Raw genomic sequence first — 16,519 nt, forward strand, 5'->3', positions numbered from 1 at the left:
CACACAAAAATGTTTACCAAAACAGAGATGGGTTTAAAGCATAAATTAAACAACTCTGATTTGCTGATCTGTCAGTGTGAGTGCCCGGTATCCGTTCATTACCAAAGTACCTTAATATAATGTAATGTCCAGTGTCAAATTATAATAAACCTTGCTTTTATTTACCAATATTCTTCATAATGGTCATGAGAGAGACCATGTGTATATTTGAGAGCTTGTGAATCTTTGTATATTTGAGACTTGTAATGCTAAAATAAAATCGGTGATGGAATTCCTGTGAGGCAACTTAAATGCAAAGGCTTCTTGCTTATCATAATTTTGTAATCTTCCTCGCTGACTTTACTCTGAATGTTGCCTCTTCCCAAAATACAATTTGGCTTGAAGTATTACAACTTGGAGGAGTGTGCGTGCCCAGGAGAAGCCAGGCCAGTCACCAGCAAATGGTAAACAAAATAGCATCCCTCGAGCCAGCTGGCCAAGGGAGTGGCACACATCCCACAGGCAAGCAAGCATTTGTGGCCGGGTGGTGGTGGTGATGGAGGAGGAGTTGGTGGGAGTTGGAGAGGTGGTGAAGCAGGTGATGATAATGATGGAGTTGGTGACTACAGGGAAAGTGAGGTCTGGCTCTTTATGCCTGCTACAAGCCTTGCATCTCAAAGTGTTCCTATTGTACCATATATTTATACAGAGGAGTTATTATTCATTTATGCACATTTTTTTATATTCAACACAAAATAAAGATCATATCTTAAATATTTTGTGGTTAATAATAATGCAAAAAAGTATTTCAAGCTAAATCTCAAAATTTTTAGAATAGCTTAAACCTCAATTGTTGCATTGAACGAAAATAACTAAGTCAATTAATAAAATGTCAAATTCCAGAAGATGCAATAGCTCTTCCAAATGGTATATAAAAAGGTAAAGTGAATATAGTGTCTCGCAAAGTTTTGTTACATGACAGTTGCTTTCACAGAGTGACAGCTATGAAGGCAACTGGCACAGAACTGGCAAGCAATGACACGGTGTGCGGGCTGTTGGCACCACGCCACACCAGGTGACCACCACACCTATTCTCCTCACACCCATTCTCCTCTTCCTCCTCCTCCCCCTCCACACATTACTCTGTCAATTATCCCCTCCCTCATCTCATTCATCTCCTCAACCATGGTGATGTCCAGTTTCCTTACCCTTTCCACTTAGCTGGAAATAATAAGGTCTTAATCTTATAATAAGAAGATATAAGAAGAATAATAAGGTCTAATCTTCAGCTCAGGAATGAGCCTTGTTGCACATCCTTGAATCTTTTCTAGTTTTGACATGTGCATATGTGAGTGCTTGAGTAAAATATATGTGCAGCACTAGAGTGCATCTGGTGATTGTCCCAGTTTATTTCACGTCTCTCTTCCTACATTTTTTGCCAGCAGGACAAACTTAACTGTTTGGTTCATGAAAATCTATATTTTGAATATAGTGTATACACTATTGTCAATAATGTAGGGGATGGGTTCCAAAACGGATACATCCTCCTCCACACTCAAATAAAAAACCCACACACAATTGTTACACAAGTCTCAACACAATACACACTCCAAGCCCACCTGGACACACAACCTGTTTATCACAAATACCACTTTCACGAACACTCTTATTTACACATCTTCAGGAATTCAGATTTGTTCAGGAATCTGTACACCATTTGATTGACAGTTGCGAGGCGGGACCAAAGAGCCAAAGCTCAACCCCCCCAAGCACAACTAGGTGAGTACATCTCATTACATTATTATATACCCTATACCACTGTCTCATACATCACCGATTTCATTCCTCTCACTTCTACTTTTCATTATACCTTCCCCTCCAGCCCTCCTCTTAACCCCCTTCACAAATGCTATCCCTTCCTTGTGGCCATACACACACTCTCTTTTGCTCTCAGTGCCAGAAGATGCCAACATAAATATCTGAGAATCTTCACCACCTATGGGGGACGAGCTGTCATCAATAGGTGCTACTACAGTTTCCTAATACAGTGGTTCCCAAAGATTTGTATGCAACTACAGTACATGTCTGTTTACTAGGAATTGTGTAGTTTTATTTTGAAGCGTGTCCCAAATTCAGCCAAGCTGCCATCTCACAAAAGCATTTGATCTCTAAAACCCTCCAAAAACAATTTAACCCACTAATATAATATAATTTCAGATTCATTTAACATTTAAAGTTTAATACCAGCTCCATGTCAGTTATGTACAATCCAGTACTTTCCATAATGTACACACTGTAATGTATGCTGTGCATTAAAGCTGTACAGTAATTGTTTTCAATTATTTTAAAGATAAAAAAAAATTTGCATTTCTAAATGTAAAAATTCCAACCTATTTCCTTGTTAAGTCTGAATATAAAATGGCAATAAAATATTTGTAGAAAATTTAAACTTTCTGGGGAGAGCCCCTTGTGGCTACCTGAAGCTATACACCAAGATGGTTCCCATCTACCAGGTCGCATCAGCTGCGGAAATCTTAGGCTTCCCAGGGACCAGAGCCAGAACCTGGCCCCCTCAGAGGTGCAGGGAGTGGTGACATTTCACCACCTCATGGGGCAACGCATCCAGAAAGTTAACAAATCAAAGCAAACCACTGCTTGGTTCAAAAGAGTAAAACCTCGCAATGAGCCTAATGAGTTCCCCCAGTTATATAAACAAATGACCTAATCTCTCAAAACTAGTGTGAGCTCATTCACCCTACCTTCCTCACTTGTTTGGAGGAAGAGGCTCACCCCCTCCACGAGTCTGAGCTGTCAGTTCTTACACTGATGCGGTCAAGATTAGTTGATGGTTGTTGTGGTTCCGGGCCATCTCTACTGTAAGGGCTCCACTGTTCAGCAAAGTTATTTTGGGTCTTTGCCTTTGGTGGCTTTTCTGTGCACCATACTAAAGCACCATCAGTCTGAAATAGATCTAAAAGCATCACCAGTACACAAAAATCCGAAGGTCAAGTAGCTGTTGTTGTAATGTTATTCGATACTTGTTTTCATTTTTGCAAGCTGCCAGTACTGAATTCCAAATACAGCCCCTGGAAAAGAAGGAACCAGAGCAGAAATGAGTAGCTTTTAAGAGTCCACCAGAAAAGGGCATTTCATATTGTTCAACGTTCGATCACTAGAAGGCCTCCTCGTAGCACTTCACAGCTTACTTCCAAACATACTTTGGTTGAGGAAGACGGCTTCTCTGTAAAGGAATACAAGAACAGAAGCAAGCCTGAAAGGCCTTTCCATGGAGGAAAAGAAGAAGAGAGCCAGGGTAGAGGAGTAAGAGCTGCACACCACATACCCAAGTGCCAGACAGGTAAAGTAAGGTTGTTACCATCCACCAAGTAGCAAGTCACCATCATCCTGTTGGATTGCCAAGACTCCAAGCCTGGAAATTAGCCATGAATATATTCCACAGATGGCCATCAAGGTATCAAACTTATGCACATCTTGGGAGCACTTAGGGAACATGCTCCATACCAATAATCGTCTATATTGTTTACCTCAGGGTTTCTTATTCCTTTCAACTAGCTGTTTCTTTGTTGTGCCTATACTGTTGGGGTTTTCTCTAATTTGCAATGGCCTCTGATCCTCAGCTTCCATCATCTTGAAGTGCCAGATTCTGGACCTGATTCCTGGTAGGTAAGGGAGGGTCTCAGAAGCCTGGTGCGATCTGTTAAGCCTAGACAGTGCCAGCACTTAAGCCTTGGGAGTTATTGAGGGGACCCCCAACCCAGAAATGAATAAAAGAACATTGTTTTACAAAGTAATTTAGTATTTACCTTATATTTGAAGCTGATGAACTTGCTATCCCTGAAGAAAGCAAGAAAATTTTATTTATATAAATTGAGCATTGAACATAAAGAAATGCCTCATTCTGGTGAGTACCTCAGTGGCTACCTGAGCTACCTGCATGGCTACCTCCAAGCCTAAAGCACCCTACAGGCCCTTGCTTGTTGTAAGTGCATACTGGGTACCCAGGACTAGAATCTGGGCCCCTCAATAGAAATAAAGGAGTCTTGGGGATACTAGACCAATCCATGCCAAGAAGAAAAAAACCCACTAGAAAAGGTAGTGTCCTAAAATATGAAACTGCATCAAAACATTGGTAACCCTGAAACAAACTATGTACACACTCGTTGTCACCTTTGTCCAATTTGCAGTAAGTTGCCACTGTCATCTAGTGGCAAATTTCCCAACTGGAAGCGGGGTTAGGCAACGAGTATGTACATAGTATATGTAGTATAAGAGTGTGTCTGGGATGCTCTCGGACGCAGGTTCGAATCCTCGACACGGCCCTTGTGGATTTGTTCATGTACATAGTATGTTTCAGGGCTACCAGTATTATTTCTATACAATTGCTTGCTTTGGGGCACTCTTCCTTTCTGGTGTTTTTCCCTCTCGGCCTGGGTTGGTCTAGTGTCCCCAGACTTCCTTGTTTGTATTAAGGGGCCCAGATACTGGTCCTAATCCTGGTAGGGGCTCATGACTTGCAAGACCCTGGAGGGGTGCTTAGGCTTGGAGCTGTGCGAGTAGCTCAGGAGCTACTGAGGGGAGCCTTCCCAGAAACACAATTTAATAAAGTACAGTACAGTATTTTCAATGCAATATTAAAATAAATGATCAAATCAGGCATTTAATTATAAGAGAAATTAAAAATTATGTGACCATGTAATATAATTTAAGAGAAATAAAAGATATGTTAAATATACACAAGCGAGGCTAGTATTATGCATTATAGAAAGCAAGATTTCTACTTGTAAATACTGTATTGTGTAACATTCAGGCACTTTACAAAACACTATATACATGATTAGTGAGAGGATTAAGTTTTAAGGACAAGATTACGATGACATCTTTATGAAGAAAACTTTAATAATATATAAAGGCAGTGAAAAAGAGTAACTGGAATCTAAACAGGTTAATGAATTACTGAATATTGAATCATATTTAACTTTCATTCACAGAACATTCCCTTTGTAATAAGCAGATGTGAGATGATGGCAATAAACATTACAAAGTTAAAGATATCAAATATAAAAATACTGTATATAATAAGGACATTAGATGTAAAAAGTAGAGGCCGCAGAGAAAGCATTACCTGAAGCTCCATGGTGGATGCCAGATCTTGAATCACCCCTGTATCTTATTTCTTGGTTTTCCATGTCACTTTCTTTAATATTTATCATTTTGCTTATTTTACCATAGTGCATGCTTCTTGCAGTTCCCCGAGACTTTACTACTTTACTGTCAAAAATCCTGACTGGTTTTTCTGATACCATGAGGTATTTGACGGATATGCAAACTTCCACGCTTCACTGGAATTATTTGAGGTACTTCTGATAAAAGTGGAACACTTGCTCAAGCTGTTAGGTGTCGACTCTTTCTTACTCGCACTGTCATGAGATGTTCAGAAGAAATTGTGTCTTCGTCACATACGGTATCAGATGTGCTCACTTCACTGGCTCTTGCAATAGAACTTGCCTTAGTGTAACATTCTGAAACATTCTTCAGAGGAAATTGTTTACCTAAATTAATTGTTGCACCTTTGCCCTCACTTGAATTTAATTCCTCTGAACCTGAAGGCATACTTGAATTTTCTGAATTGCATGGTAATGGAAACTTGTCCACTGAAAAACTGCAAACATTATGAGCAAAACCTGGGTCAGCTTTATTTCTCATTCCCTGAGACACAACAACATAACGAGGACCACCACTAAGGATAGCATCAGATCTATTTTCATCTGCATTTATAATATTTCCATCACCTGAGTGCAATGTGTGTGACTGCCTTAAAGACTCAAAATCTTGAGATGGAGTTATATAGTTTTGGGGATTATATGGTCTGTCTGCTTCAACATTATGGTCAGTGCTGAAGGTTATAGCTTTGGGAGGATTTCTCAATGATTTCTGGTTTACATACTTCCTTGGTCGGAAAATTTTAGCCTTAGAATTCTTTTTAGATTTTTCTTTTTTGGAGGCAGTATCAGTAGCAGCTTCATATTCTGGAGGTAGAACTTGAGGGAGAGGGCATCCTGATATAAGAACTGGTCTTGACTTCTGCTCTGAATGTAATATTTCCAATGGGTTTCTCTTTTCTGCAACGACAATCCCAACTGGATGTCGTGCAGTGAGTGAAGCTACATCATTGCTTGCAACTGTGATGATTTCCACCTGAAAAAAAAATTAAGCTATGAAACCATTTTTATACTCAGTTTAAATTCTGATACAGGCATATCATCAACTAAATACTGTACTGTATAATGAAATAGTTCCCAGTATATCTTCAATATTTGAAAACTACAGGCCAGAGCATAAGTTAACATGATACAGAATCACTTACTTTAAAGTTTCTCATACACAAGCCAATTGTAATGTACAATAGACTTCTGTCTACACTTCAACAAAATTACTAACACTTAATTTTTGTAAAAAACTGTTTCTTCAATCATTGGGTGTAATAAATGGCTTCCTTCATATCACTAAGAAATTGTTTATTATTGTTGTTGTTTTAGATTCAGCTACTCGGAACAAAAAGTTCCAAGTGGCACGGGCTATGGTGAACCCATAGTGGACTTACCTGGCACAGGAGCGGGGCTGTAACTTGCCATTAGAAGATACCAGAATTTCATTATGGATTTCAATACAAGATCAGGTTGTCAATCTAAGATGGAGTATCTAAAGGTTACCTACACCTCCAATCCAACATTATAATGATGAGTTAGAACTCAGGTCAGAACTTAGAACTCAGAACTTAGCAACTCTTTCCAACTACCTTAGAACACAGTGAGCCTCATCCTATAACTTCTGTATATAAATTCAGACATGCCAATACACTTGGGGAAAATATATAAAACCCAATGGCTCTGTTCACCTAACAATAAATAGGTATTCTATCTGGAAGTTTGTTGACAGTTGTGGGTTGGATTCTTGGGATGGTCATTCATTGACTAGAGGAACTGTAATAAACCGAACAAACTTCCTGCCCCTGACAATAGGAAACCAATTACAGTACTGTACCTTAAGGCCTACATTAGAGTCAATACAAAGAATTTTGTGGAAATTAAATTAAGAAGCTAAGCTGGTTCAAGTCAAGCCTTATTATCAAGCTAGACTTCAAAAAAAATCTCGGCTAGGGGTACTATCTTTTTTTTTTAGAAAATCATCCTTTATACATAAAGATATAAAACCACCACTAGTTATTAGGCAGCTTACCTTTGAAATTGAGCTTTTCTTAGATGATTTAAATACAATTCTTTTTCTTTCAGCCATTGTGAAAAAAGTTGAATGGCTCCTAAAATGTAATGACCAATATCTGAAAAAGTAAAAATATGACAGTAATTTGTTATTAATGTTAAGATACAGATTTGATATGCATTAATTAAAATATGTTTATTGCAAGATAGGACCTGATATCTTCTGACCATCCTTTTTTTGTATTACAGGCAAATGCCACATACTTGAATTATGCCTTCAAAACTTTCATGTAAACATCTCTGATGGATGCTTTGGGCACTACAGTACAGTACTACTAAAGTTTTCAGAACAGTGTCTGAAATACTTTGTTCTTTATGGATAAAGTTCTAAATGTAGTCACTGATCTTTTTGGTATATGACTACACTACATGTAGTCCTATCGGGAGCAACAGCTTGAATCTCAAGCTAAAATGGAGGTCAGAAAAGTGGACCTGCCTACCTACCTACCAAAGCCATAAATAACAAGACAGTTAAAAATCCAGATGGAAAAAATCATTGGGAACAATAGGAGAACCTTTGACAAGCTGCTGGCTTCCTGTCCTCATTGAGGCCACTAGAGCAAGTGTAGCCCTCATGTAAATTCAGATAAATATACCCCTTTTAATAAAAATAATAAAAAGATATGGATAGATGAGAAAATAATAAAGTAATACCAAGGTAGAATTAGTTATGTATAGTAGTACAGTATTTGATTTTAGAAAGAATGCCAACTGTTTTATAAACTTTTCTTTATATATTTTGTATATGGCAATTGAAATTCAGCTTGTTGCCAATGTGAGCACCAAGAAAATTCTAATCTACTTTGCTCTCAATTTGGGTATTGGTAATTCTTAGTTTATTTTGATGGATGGACTTATCTGCAAACAATATGTAATACATTTTTTTCAATATTAAGGGCGAGTGTGTTAGCATTCAGCCCCAGATGTACTTGTTTTAGTTCAGTATTCACTGTCATTTAGAATAAATGGGTTAGCATGGGAGAAAATTAATTTGTCATCAGCAAACAACTGGCTTCAGGCATTAAGTGGCATTTGACTGGTCATTGATGTAATTGAGAAAGAGGAGTAGACCAAGTATACAGTGGTACCTCGGAATGCGAGTGTCCCTGTATGCGAGTTTTTCGGAAGACGAGCAGGATTTACTCCAAAAATATGTCTCGGAAGGCGAGGGTTACCTCGGGACGCGAGTTTGTTGATACGTGTACAGGCCGACTGGCGCGTGGTGGCATGGCGATCACGCCTCAGTTTACCAGTGTCTCGTGTCCAGTGACTATCCCACCTGAATTCTTCACAAGGATTTACAGTTTTTTATCGTTTTTTTGGCCATTTGAGCATAAAAGTTGTCATTATATATCTTGCCATGGGTCTCAAGAAAGCCATTGGTAAGGTTCAACCTAAGAAAATAGCTGTGAGTAAAGGATGTCCCTTCTTGATTAAGAAAATGTGTGAAGTATGGGAAGAACTGCAAAGTTTTGTTGAAAATCTCACCAGATAAAGCTGTAGCAGGCCGTTGCATTGACCTTTTAAATGATAATGTGATTTTTTACTACAGACAAGTGCTAAAATGTAGGGAAAAACAAGTGTCATTAGACAAATTCTTAGTAAAACAAGCAAGTCCTAGTGGTATGCAGGCAAAATGTGCCAGAGTGTGCATACCAGTGAAGTCCTCACTGCCTGATGTGATAATGGAAGGGGACTCCCCTTCCAAACAGTAACTCCTCTCTTCCTCCCACCTCCTCAATCTTCCATACGCCTACAGCATTCAACAGCAAGGTAAGTAATAACTTGAACATAGTTTTGTAGGTTTATTTAGATGAATTAGGTATAAAAATTTAGTTTGATGTGGGGTTTTTGGGGTAGTCAGGAACGGATTAATTCATTTCCCTTTATTTCTTATGGGGAAATTAGCTTCGGAATGCGAGTTTTCGGAATACGAGGCGTCTCCAGGAACCAATTAAACTCTTAAACTGAGGTATGCCTGTACACCCTGTGGAACATCAATATTAATTGGCAGTGTGGGAGAGGTAGCATCATCATTCACAGATACACACTGCATGGGTGGTATGCAAACAAGGGGACACAGGTGGAAACTTAGTACCCAAATGAGTCACAGGGACATTAGGAAGAACTTTTTGAGTGTCAGTTATTAACAGATAGAATGCATTAGGAAGTGATGTGGTAGAGGAAGACTCCATAAACAGTTTCAAATGTAGATATGATAGAGTCCAATAGCCTCAGGCATCTGTAGTACACCAGTTGATTGACAGTTGAGAGGCAGGACCAAAGAGCCAAAGCTCAACCCACACAAGCACAACTAGGTGAGTATTGTTTCAAGATTCAAGCTAGAATAACTAGAAAGACATTGCATGAACTGGGTAAGGAAGTACCTCAGAAAGGAAACCATAGGCCACAGTAAGAGACCATATATCAAGCTTGGGATGAGGCAAGCCGGACTCTGCAAGGCTTAGTCCTAGAACCACTGCGTTTTTAATCTATGTGATCTCATACACGTCAATGTTTGCACATGATGTAAAGTCACTGTGAAAAGTAAAAATTATGACATTACTTAATTGTGCAATGTTCAGGCTAAATCAGGGAAGTTCGAGTACTAGACACCTTGTAATCTGGAGTGAGGTACTGTACAAATAGTACTACATGTATTTACTGTCAGTTCTGTTGAATATAGTGCCAAACAGTAAATCACTGCTATAAGACCAAAGCTCTGAAATCCTCACTTACAAATAATTCTAAATTACAGGATGTGTAATACTTGCTACAATATTTTTGCTTATGACCGTTTCAGTTTAGAAATATGACGCTGACATTTCAGTTAAAATGTATATTATTACTAGTTTAGTTTAGTTCATTTATTATGCACCCCATACCCATCTTGTGGGCGGTAGTGGAATGGGTTACAGAGGCACATAATGGCTCAGGGACTGAACCCCACAATTCATTTAGCTAAGCAAGTTACAATCTTGATGAGCTAGTTACAAAATTCAGGATAAGTCGTCACATCAACAATGGGTTCGAGATTTACTACTGTACTGTAGAGTACAAATTGACTTGGTATGTCAAGTTGACAATCTCACCAGCAAGGCTCCCAGTTGAGTTGATTACCATCAACCACACCGTCTCGGGGTAATAGCACTATCATATATATCATGCACACATGTCTTCACTATATTTCCAGTTCCAACACTTCTTCCCACAAGATCTGGAGTGGCGCCCGGGCCACTGTTCATACTTCACGTTTGTTTACCTCGGACTTCAGCCACAAGAAGAGCAGCGCCCAGCGCACGCCACTACTCTCACATATTAAATAATTATAATTCATAGGAAATGTATATGTTTATCTCTCAGAATGTTTGGTAATATGATTATTGTTTGTGATGTGTGTCTATGTATGTATTAACACGATGTACTGAACGGGGTGAGAATAGCTTGAGCTACCTCATCCCTCTGTGTGTATTTTACCTCAATAAACTTATTTCATTTTCAATTATTATTCGTTTTAATAATTCATTGTGTCGAGGAACATTCAGGTTGTGTGTATATATATGCATGTTAGGTTTATGTCGAGGGTTCCCATAGGCTTGTATCGAGGTCCCCCAAAGGTCGAACTACTGACCCTCCCCAGGATGCAAATTGAGCCATTTAGAGATAAATTAAACTCACGTTGTATGAAATGGCAAACCCTTATTACTAAGGATAAAATATCTGAAATCCTTGCACTGTATCTATATTTCGCTTCCAGGAGATAAATTGCATATGAGATTAAGAATTTTTAGATTATTTCACTTATTATGTCCCCATACTCGTCCTGTGGGCGGTAGTGGAAATTTAAGGCTACAGACACACATAATGAGCTCAGGGACTGAACCCCACAATTCATTTAGCTAAGCAAGTTACAATCTTGATGAGCTAGTTACAAAATTCAATGCACATCGTCACATCAACAATGGGCTCCAGATCTGATTCAAATTCAGATTCTTTATTCAGGTAAAGGTACATGCATTGCAGATGAGTTACAAACATAATGCTGGATTTAAAGAAAGAGCTAGTACATACAGTACCTAAAGCCACTAGTACGCATAGCGTTTCGGGCATGAAACGATCGAAAGAAACAAGAAAAGATCGACCACAACTTGCACTGAATTGCACAAAGAATTGCAACCTGGAGTGCTACTGCCCTCACTAGGATCCCAAAGCTTCTGTGAAGCCCAATCGGGTTTTCACGCAGTTTTCCCATGCACCCGGGCTCTGTCAACCAAATGTTCTACCTCTACGCCCCTTACTTCAATACACAGAAATCACAATAGCGTAATATATCAAATTAACAAATCCACAAGGGCCATTTTGAGTGTTCGAACCTACGCACGGATGTTCCCAGATGCGCCTTAGTCAACTGTGCCGCGACATGGTTAAAAGAATTGCAACTTTTATGGGGGATTGGTGCATGGGAAATTGTGTGAAAATCCGCTTGGGCTTCGGAGAAGCTTCGGGATCCTAGTGAGAGCAGTAGCACTCCAGGTTGCAATTCTTTTAACCATGTCGTGACATATTTGACTAAGGCGCATCTGGGAACATCTCGTGCATAAGTTCGAACCCTCATCATGGCCCTTGTGAATTTGTTCATTTGATATATCACGCTATTGTGATTTCTGTGTGTATAGCATTTAGGAACAACGTTTTATACATGTTTGGAACATGTACAAGTTCACGTTGAGCTCCAAAATCATTCCAAGGTATGGTATAGTAGGAAGGCTGGCAAATGCTCTTTAATATTTAAATTACAAGACCTTGCATGTGGGACATAACAATGCATGACACAACTACCAAATCAACATCAGCTTGCAGCAGACTGACGAAGAAAAGACCTTGGAGTCAGAATCAATCACTGAAAGTTGCACAACCAGTGGGATCTGCAGTAAAAAAAAAATCCTGGGAATAGTCAAAATAAATGTTTACTTTAAGGAAAATAAGGTAATTGAACAACTGTAAAACACAGGTGCGCCCATCCCTGGATTGTTGTATCCAAGCATGGAGACATAAGAACATAAGAACATAAGAACAAAGGTAACTGCAGAAGGCCTATTGGCCCATACGAGGCAGCTCCTATTCTATAACCACCCAATCCCACTCATATACTTGTCCAACCCGCGCTTGAAACAATCGAGGGACCCCACCTCCACCACGTTACGCGGCAAATGGTTCCACAAATCTACAACCCTGTTACTGAACCAGTATTTACCCAAGTCTTTCCTAAATCTAAACTTATCCAATTTATACCCATTGTTTCGTGTTCTGTCCCGTGTTGACACCTTCAACACCCTATTAATATCCCCCTTGTTATGTCCATTCACCCACTTGTAAACCTCTATCATGTCGCCCCTAACTCTTCGCCTTTTCAGTGAATGCAACTTAAGCTTTGTTAATCTTTCTTCATATGAAAGATTTCTAATTTGGGGAATTAACTTAGTCATCCTACGCTGGACACGTTCAAGTGAATTTATATCCATTCTATAATATGGCGACCAAAACTGAACTGCATAATCTAAATGGGGCCTAACTAGAGCAAGATATAGCTTGAGAACCACACCAGGTGTCTTGTTACTAACGCTGCGATTAATAAATCCAAGTGTCCGATTTGCCTTATTACGAACATTTATGCATTGATCCTTTTGTTTTAAATTCTTACTAATCATAACTCCCAGATCCCTTTCGCAATCCGACTTCGCAATCACAACACCATCTAGCTCGTATCTTGTAACTCTATCATCATTACCTAACCTCAGAACTTTACATTTATCAGCATTAAACTGCATCTGCCAATCCTTTGACCATTTCAAAACCCTATCTAGATCAACTTGAAGTGATAGTGAGTCCTCCTCCGAATTAATTTCCCTACCGATTTTCGTATCATCGGCAAATTTGCAAATGTTGCTACTCAAACCTGAATCTAAATCATTTATATATATTATAAACAACAGAGGTCCCAGGACAGAGCCTTGAGGCACTCCACTTACAACATTTTCCCACTCTGACTTGATTCCATTTATACTAACTCTCTGTTTCCTTTGGTATAGCCATGCCCTAATCCAGCTTAATATAGCACCCCCAATACCATGAGACTCTATCTTTTTAATCAGTCTTTCATGTGGCACTGTATCAAAAGCTTTGCTAAAGTCAAGGTATACAACATCGCAACCCTTACCACTATCAACTGCCTCAACAATGCTAGAATAAAAAGATAACAAATTTGTTAAACATGAACGGCCATTTATAAAACCATGTTGCGACTCAATTATTAATTTATGTTTTTCAAGATGAAGACGAATTTTATTTGCTATTATGGATTCGAGTAACTTTCCCACAATAGACGTTAGGCTAATTGGTCGATAGTTAGACGCAAGTGATCTATCTCCTTTCTTAAAAACTGGTATCACATTAGCAACTTTCCAAAACTCTGGCACTCTGCCTGACTCTATTGATTTATTAAATATGGTTGACAGTGGGTCACAAAGCTCCTCTTTGCATTCTTTAAGCACCCTGGCAAACACTTCATCCGGCCCTGGGGATTTGTTTGGTTTGAGTTTTACTATTTGTTTAAGAACATCCTCCCTGGTAACTGCTAAACTCGTCAACCTGTCCTCGTCCCCACCCACATAGACTTGTTCGGCTGAAGGCATATTGTTAAGTTCCTCTTTAGTAAATACAGATACAAAATATTTATTAAAAATACTACTCATCTCTTCATCACTATCTGTTATTTGACCTGTCTCAGTTTTTAATGGACCTATCCTTTCCCTAGTCTTAGTACGATATAACTGAAAAAATCCTTTAGGATTTGTCTTTGCTTGCCCTGCTATGCGAACTTCATAGTTTCTTTTTGCTTTCCTTATCTCTTTTTTAACATTTCTAACCAGTTGTACGAATTCCTGTTCTAAAGTGACCTCCCCATTTTTAATCCTTTTGTACCAAGCTCTCTTTTTACCTATAAGGTTCTTCAAATTCTTTGTTATCCACTTTGGGTCATTAGTATTCGATCTATTCAATTTGTATGGTATACTACGTTCCTGTGCTTTGTTTAGAATATTCTTAAATAAGTTATATATTGAATCCACATCGAAATCCCCATTTAAGTCACCTATCGCTGGGTTCATGTCTCGCTCCAAGACCGGCCCACACCCATACCCAAGACTTTCCAATCAATTTGACCCAAAAAATTTCTTAGGCTATTAAAATCAGCTTTTCGAAAATCTGGCACTTTAACAGAATTTTCTCCTACTGGTCTATTCCATTCTATGCTAAATCTGATTTCTTTGTGATCACTGCTCCCTAGCTCACTCCCTATTTCGATGTCATTAATTTGCGTTTCCCTGTTAGTTAACACTAAATCTAAAATATTATTTTCCCGTGTTGGTTCCTTAATGTGTTGCGTAAGAAAGCAATCGTCAATTAATTCTAGAAAATCTTCTGCTTCACTATTCCCTGTTTTGTTCAACCAGTTTATTCCGCTAAAATTAAAGTCACCCATGACATAAATACTGTTAGATCTAGATGCTCTAGATATTTCATCCCATAGGAGACCTCAACTTCAGAAATGTTTATCTGCTTTGGAGAAAGTTCACGCCGGGTGAACCAGCTCAAGTAGATTCCCTAACTGACCAAGTATTATGGTTCCTATAGTCAGGGACAGGAAACCTATTAACTAACTTATTATCAAAAGAAGGCACAAAGTCTGGAAGACTATGTAGCACCAGGAGATTTGTTAAGCTCATCAAGATCCCTCTAGGTCAACCGCTAACCGTTTCTAGGATGCAACTCACAAAAGTTGCCCAAGTCCCTCCATTTCAAGTTCAAGTTCAAGTATGTTTATTAAGATAAGCAATAAATACATCTCAAAGGGATAGAGTAGCTTAGGCTACTTCTATCCCCCTAGTCCCCTCCATAATACCAATTAACAGCATGATGAACAAAGGCATTGGGTAAAAGGAAATGTACTCAAGGACGTCTGTCCTGTCATGGTAATTGAACCAGAGATCTTTTGGTTGTTAACGGACTGTGCATATCATATCTCATATGAATGATTTACTTTATTAAATACAAACATTACAGCATTCTGATCTAGTCTTGACACTACATTTACTCTCCAATGAATGCCACTATGTAGGTGACCATTCAAGATTCACTGCACTGCACAGCTATAGACTCAATCTTAGACCAAGAATTAATCTGGCTGCGGCCTGATGAAAGGACTCGCTGATCGAGTCTCTGCAGTACCCGACAGTCCTTTTTCAATAGTACAAAAGGCATTCAGTTTATTGGATGCCCTACAGCCCAGCACACACCCCAACCACCGTGGGAAATCCTTCTTGGATGCCCTACAGCCCAGAGCACACCCCAACCACCATGGGAAATCCTTCTGGGATAAGTCAGCAATTATCAAAATAAAGTGCCAAGCAGGGAAAACCTTTCACCCATAGGGTTATAAACCCATGGAACTGCCACCTACCGAAGCTGTAAATGCCAAGAGATTACTTCAGTTTAGAATCCAGAGATAAAAAATTCTCATGAACAAAGGGGGACCTATGACTAGCTGCTGGCTTTCTGTCCCTGTTGAGGCTATTATAGAGATAATGGCCCTTAGGTAAACTCAGTTAAAGTATTACAGTATATTAAATGCAGTTCAACCCTTCGATTTCAGACTCTTGGCTTATGTTTTACCCAGTTTCCGATTTAACAAAATTGCACCTTAAAATTAGAAGGAATACTGAAACAAATTTGATGTACTGTATAAAGTATTTCGTAAAATACAATTTTTTTTGTATTGATTTAAATCTTCACTCTTACATCTATGAATGTTACAGTTGTTTCAGAGGCACAGATAAGAATATGGTTTGTTTGATAAAGTTTACTAACAAATATAAATACTAACCAGACATTTATATCGTAGTGGAATTCATTTTGCTAAACTCTATTTTGCCTTGTCATGTCATTCTTACCTTGTACGATAGAAACAATTCAGTCGAGTCAAGCAGCATACATGAAAACTATTTTATAAAAAATTTCTTTCACATACAGTACAGTATAACAAGCATTTTCACAATAAGAAGAGAACAAAAAATATTTACTAAATAAGTCCAAACTTTTTATTATACAGCCTTGTCATATTTCTACAAATTACAGGTTACTTCAGTACTGTATTTAATTTTTGAAAATTAGCATATACTGTAGTC

General features: G+C 38.6%; 1 protein-coding gene across 1 annotated transcript; it reads right to left on the minus strand.

Moving 5' to 3' along the window:
- Window positions 1-5,367: 5,367 nt before the first annotated feature.
- Window positions 5,368-10,399, minus strand: LOC138349975 (uncharacterized). The gene is made up of 3 exons (XM_069299980.1): window positions 10,370-10,399; window positions 7,237-7,336; window positions 5,368-6,195 (listed from the first exon to the last, which is right to left on the minus strand). Exons 2-3 carry the CDS (start codon window positions 7,291-7,293, stop codon window positions 5,383-5,385), a joined length of 870 nt encoding a protein of 289 aa, XP_069156081.1. The 5' UTR covers window positions 7,294-7,336; window positions 10,370-10,399; the 3' UTR covers window positions 5,368-5,382.
- Window positions 10,400-16,519: the final 6,120 nt, after the last annotated feature.

This window comes from Procambarus clarkii, chromosome 43 (genome assembly GCF_040958095.1).
Source record: "Procambarus clarkii isolate CNS0578487 chromosome 43, FALCON_Pclarkii_2.0, whole genome shotgun sequence".
Taxonomy (NCBI): domain Eukaryota; kingdom Metazoa; phylum Arthropoda; class Malacostraca; order Decapoda; family Cambaridae; genus Procambarus; species Procambarus clarkii.

Coding starts and splice junctions, on each gene's coding strand:
- LOC138349975 (XM_069299980.1), bottom strand. CDS start 7,293: ATGGCTGAAAGAAAAAGAATTGTATTTAAATCATCTAAGAAAAGCTCA. Junction 6,196..7,236: donor AGAAAAGCTCAATTTCAAAG/GTAAGCTGCCTA, acceptor TTTTTTTTTCAG/GTGGAAATCATCACAGTTGC.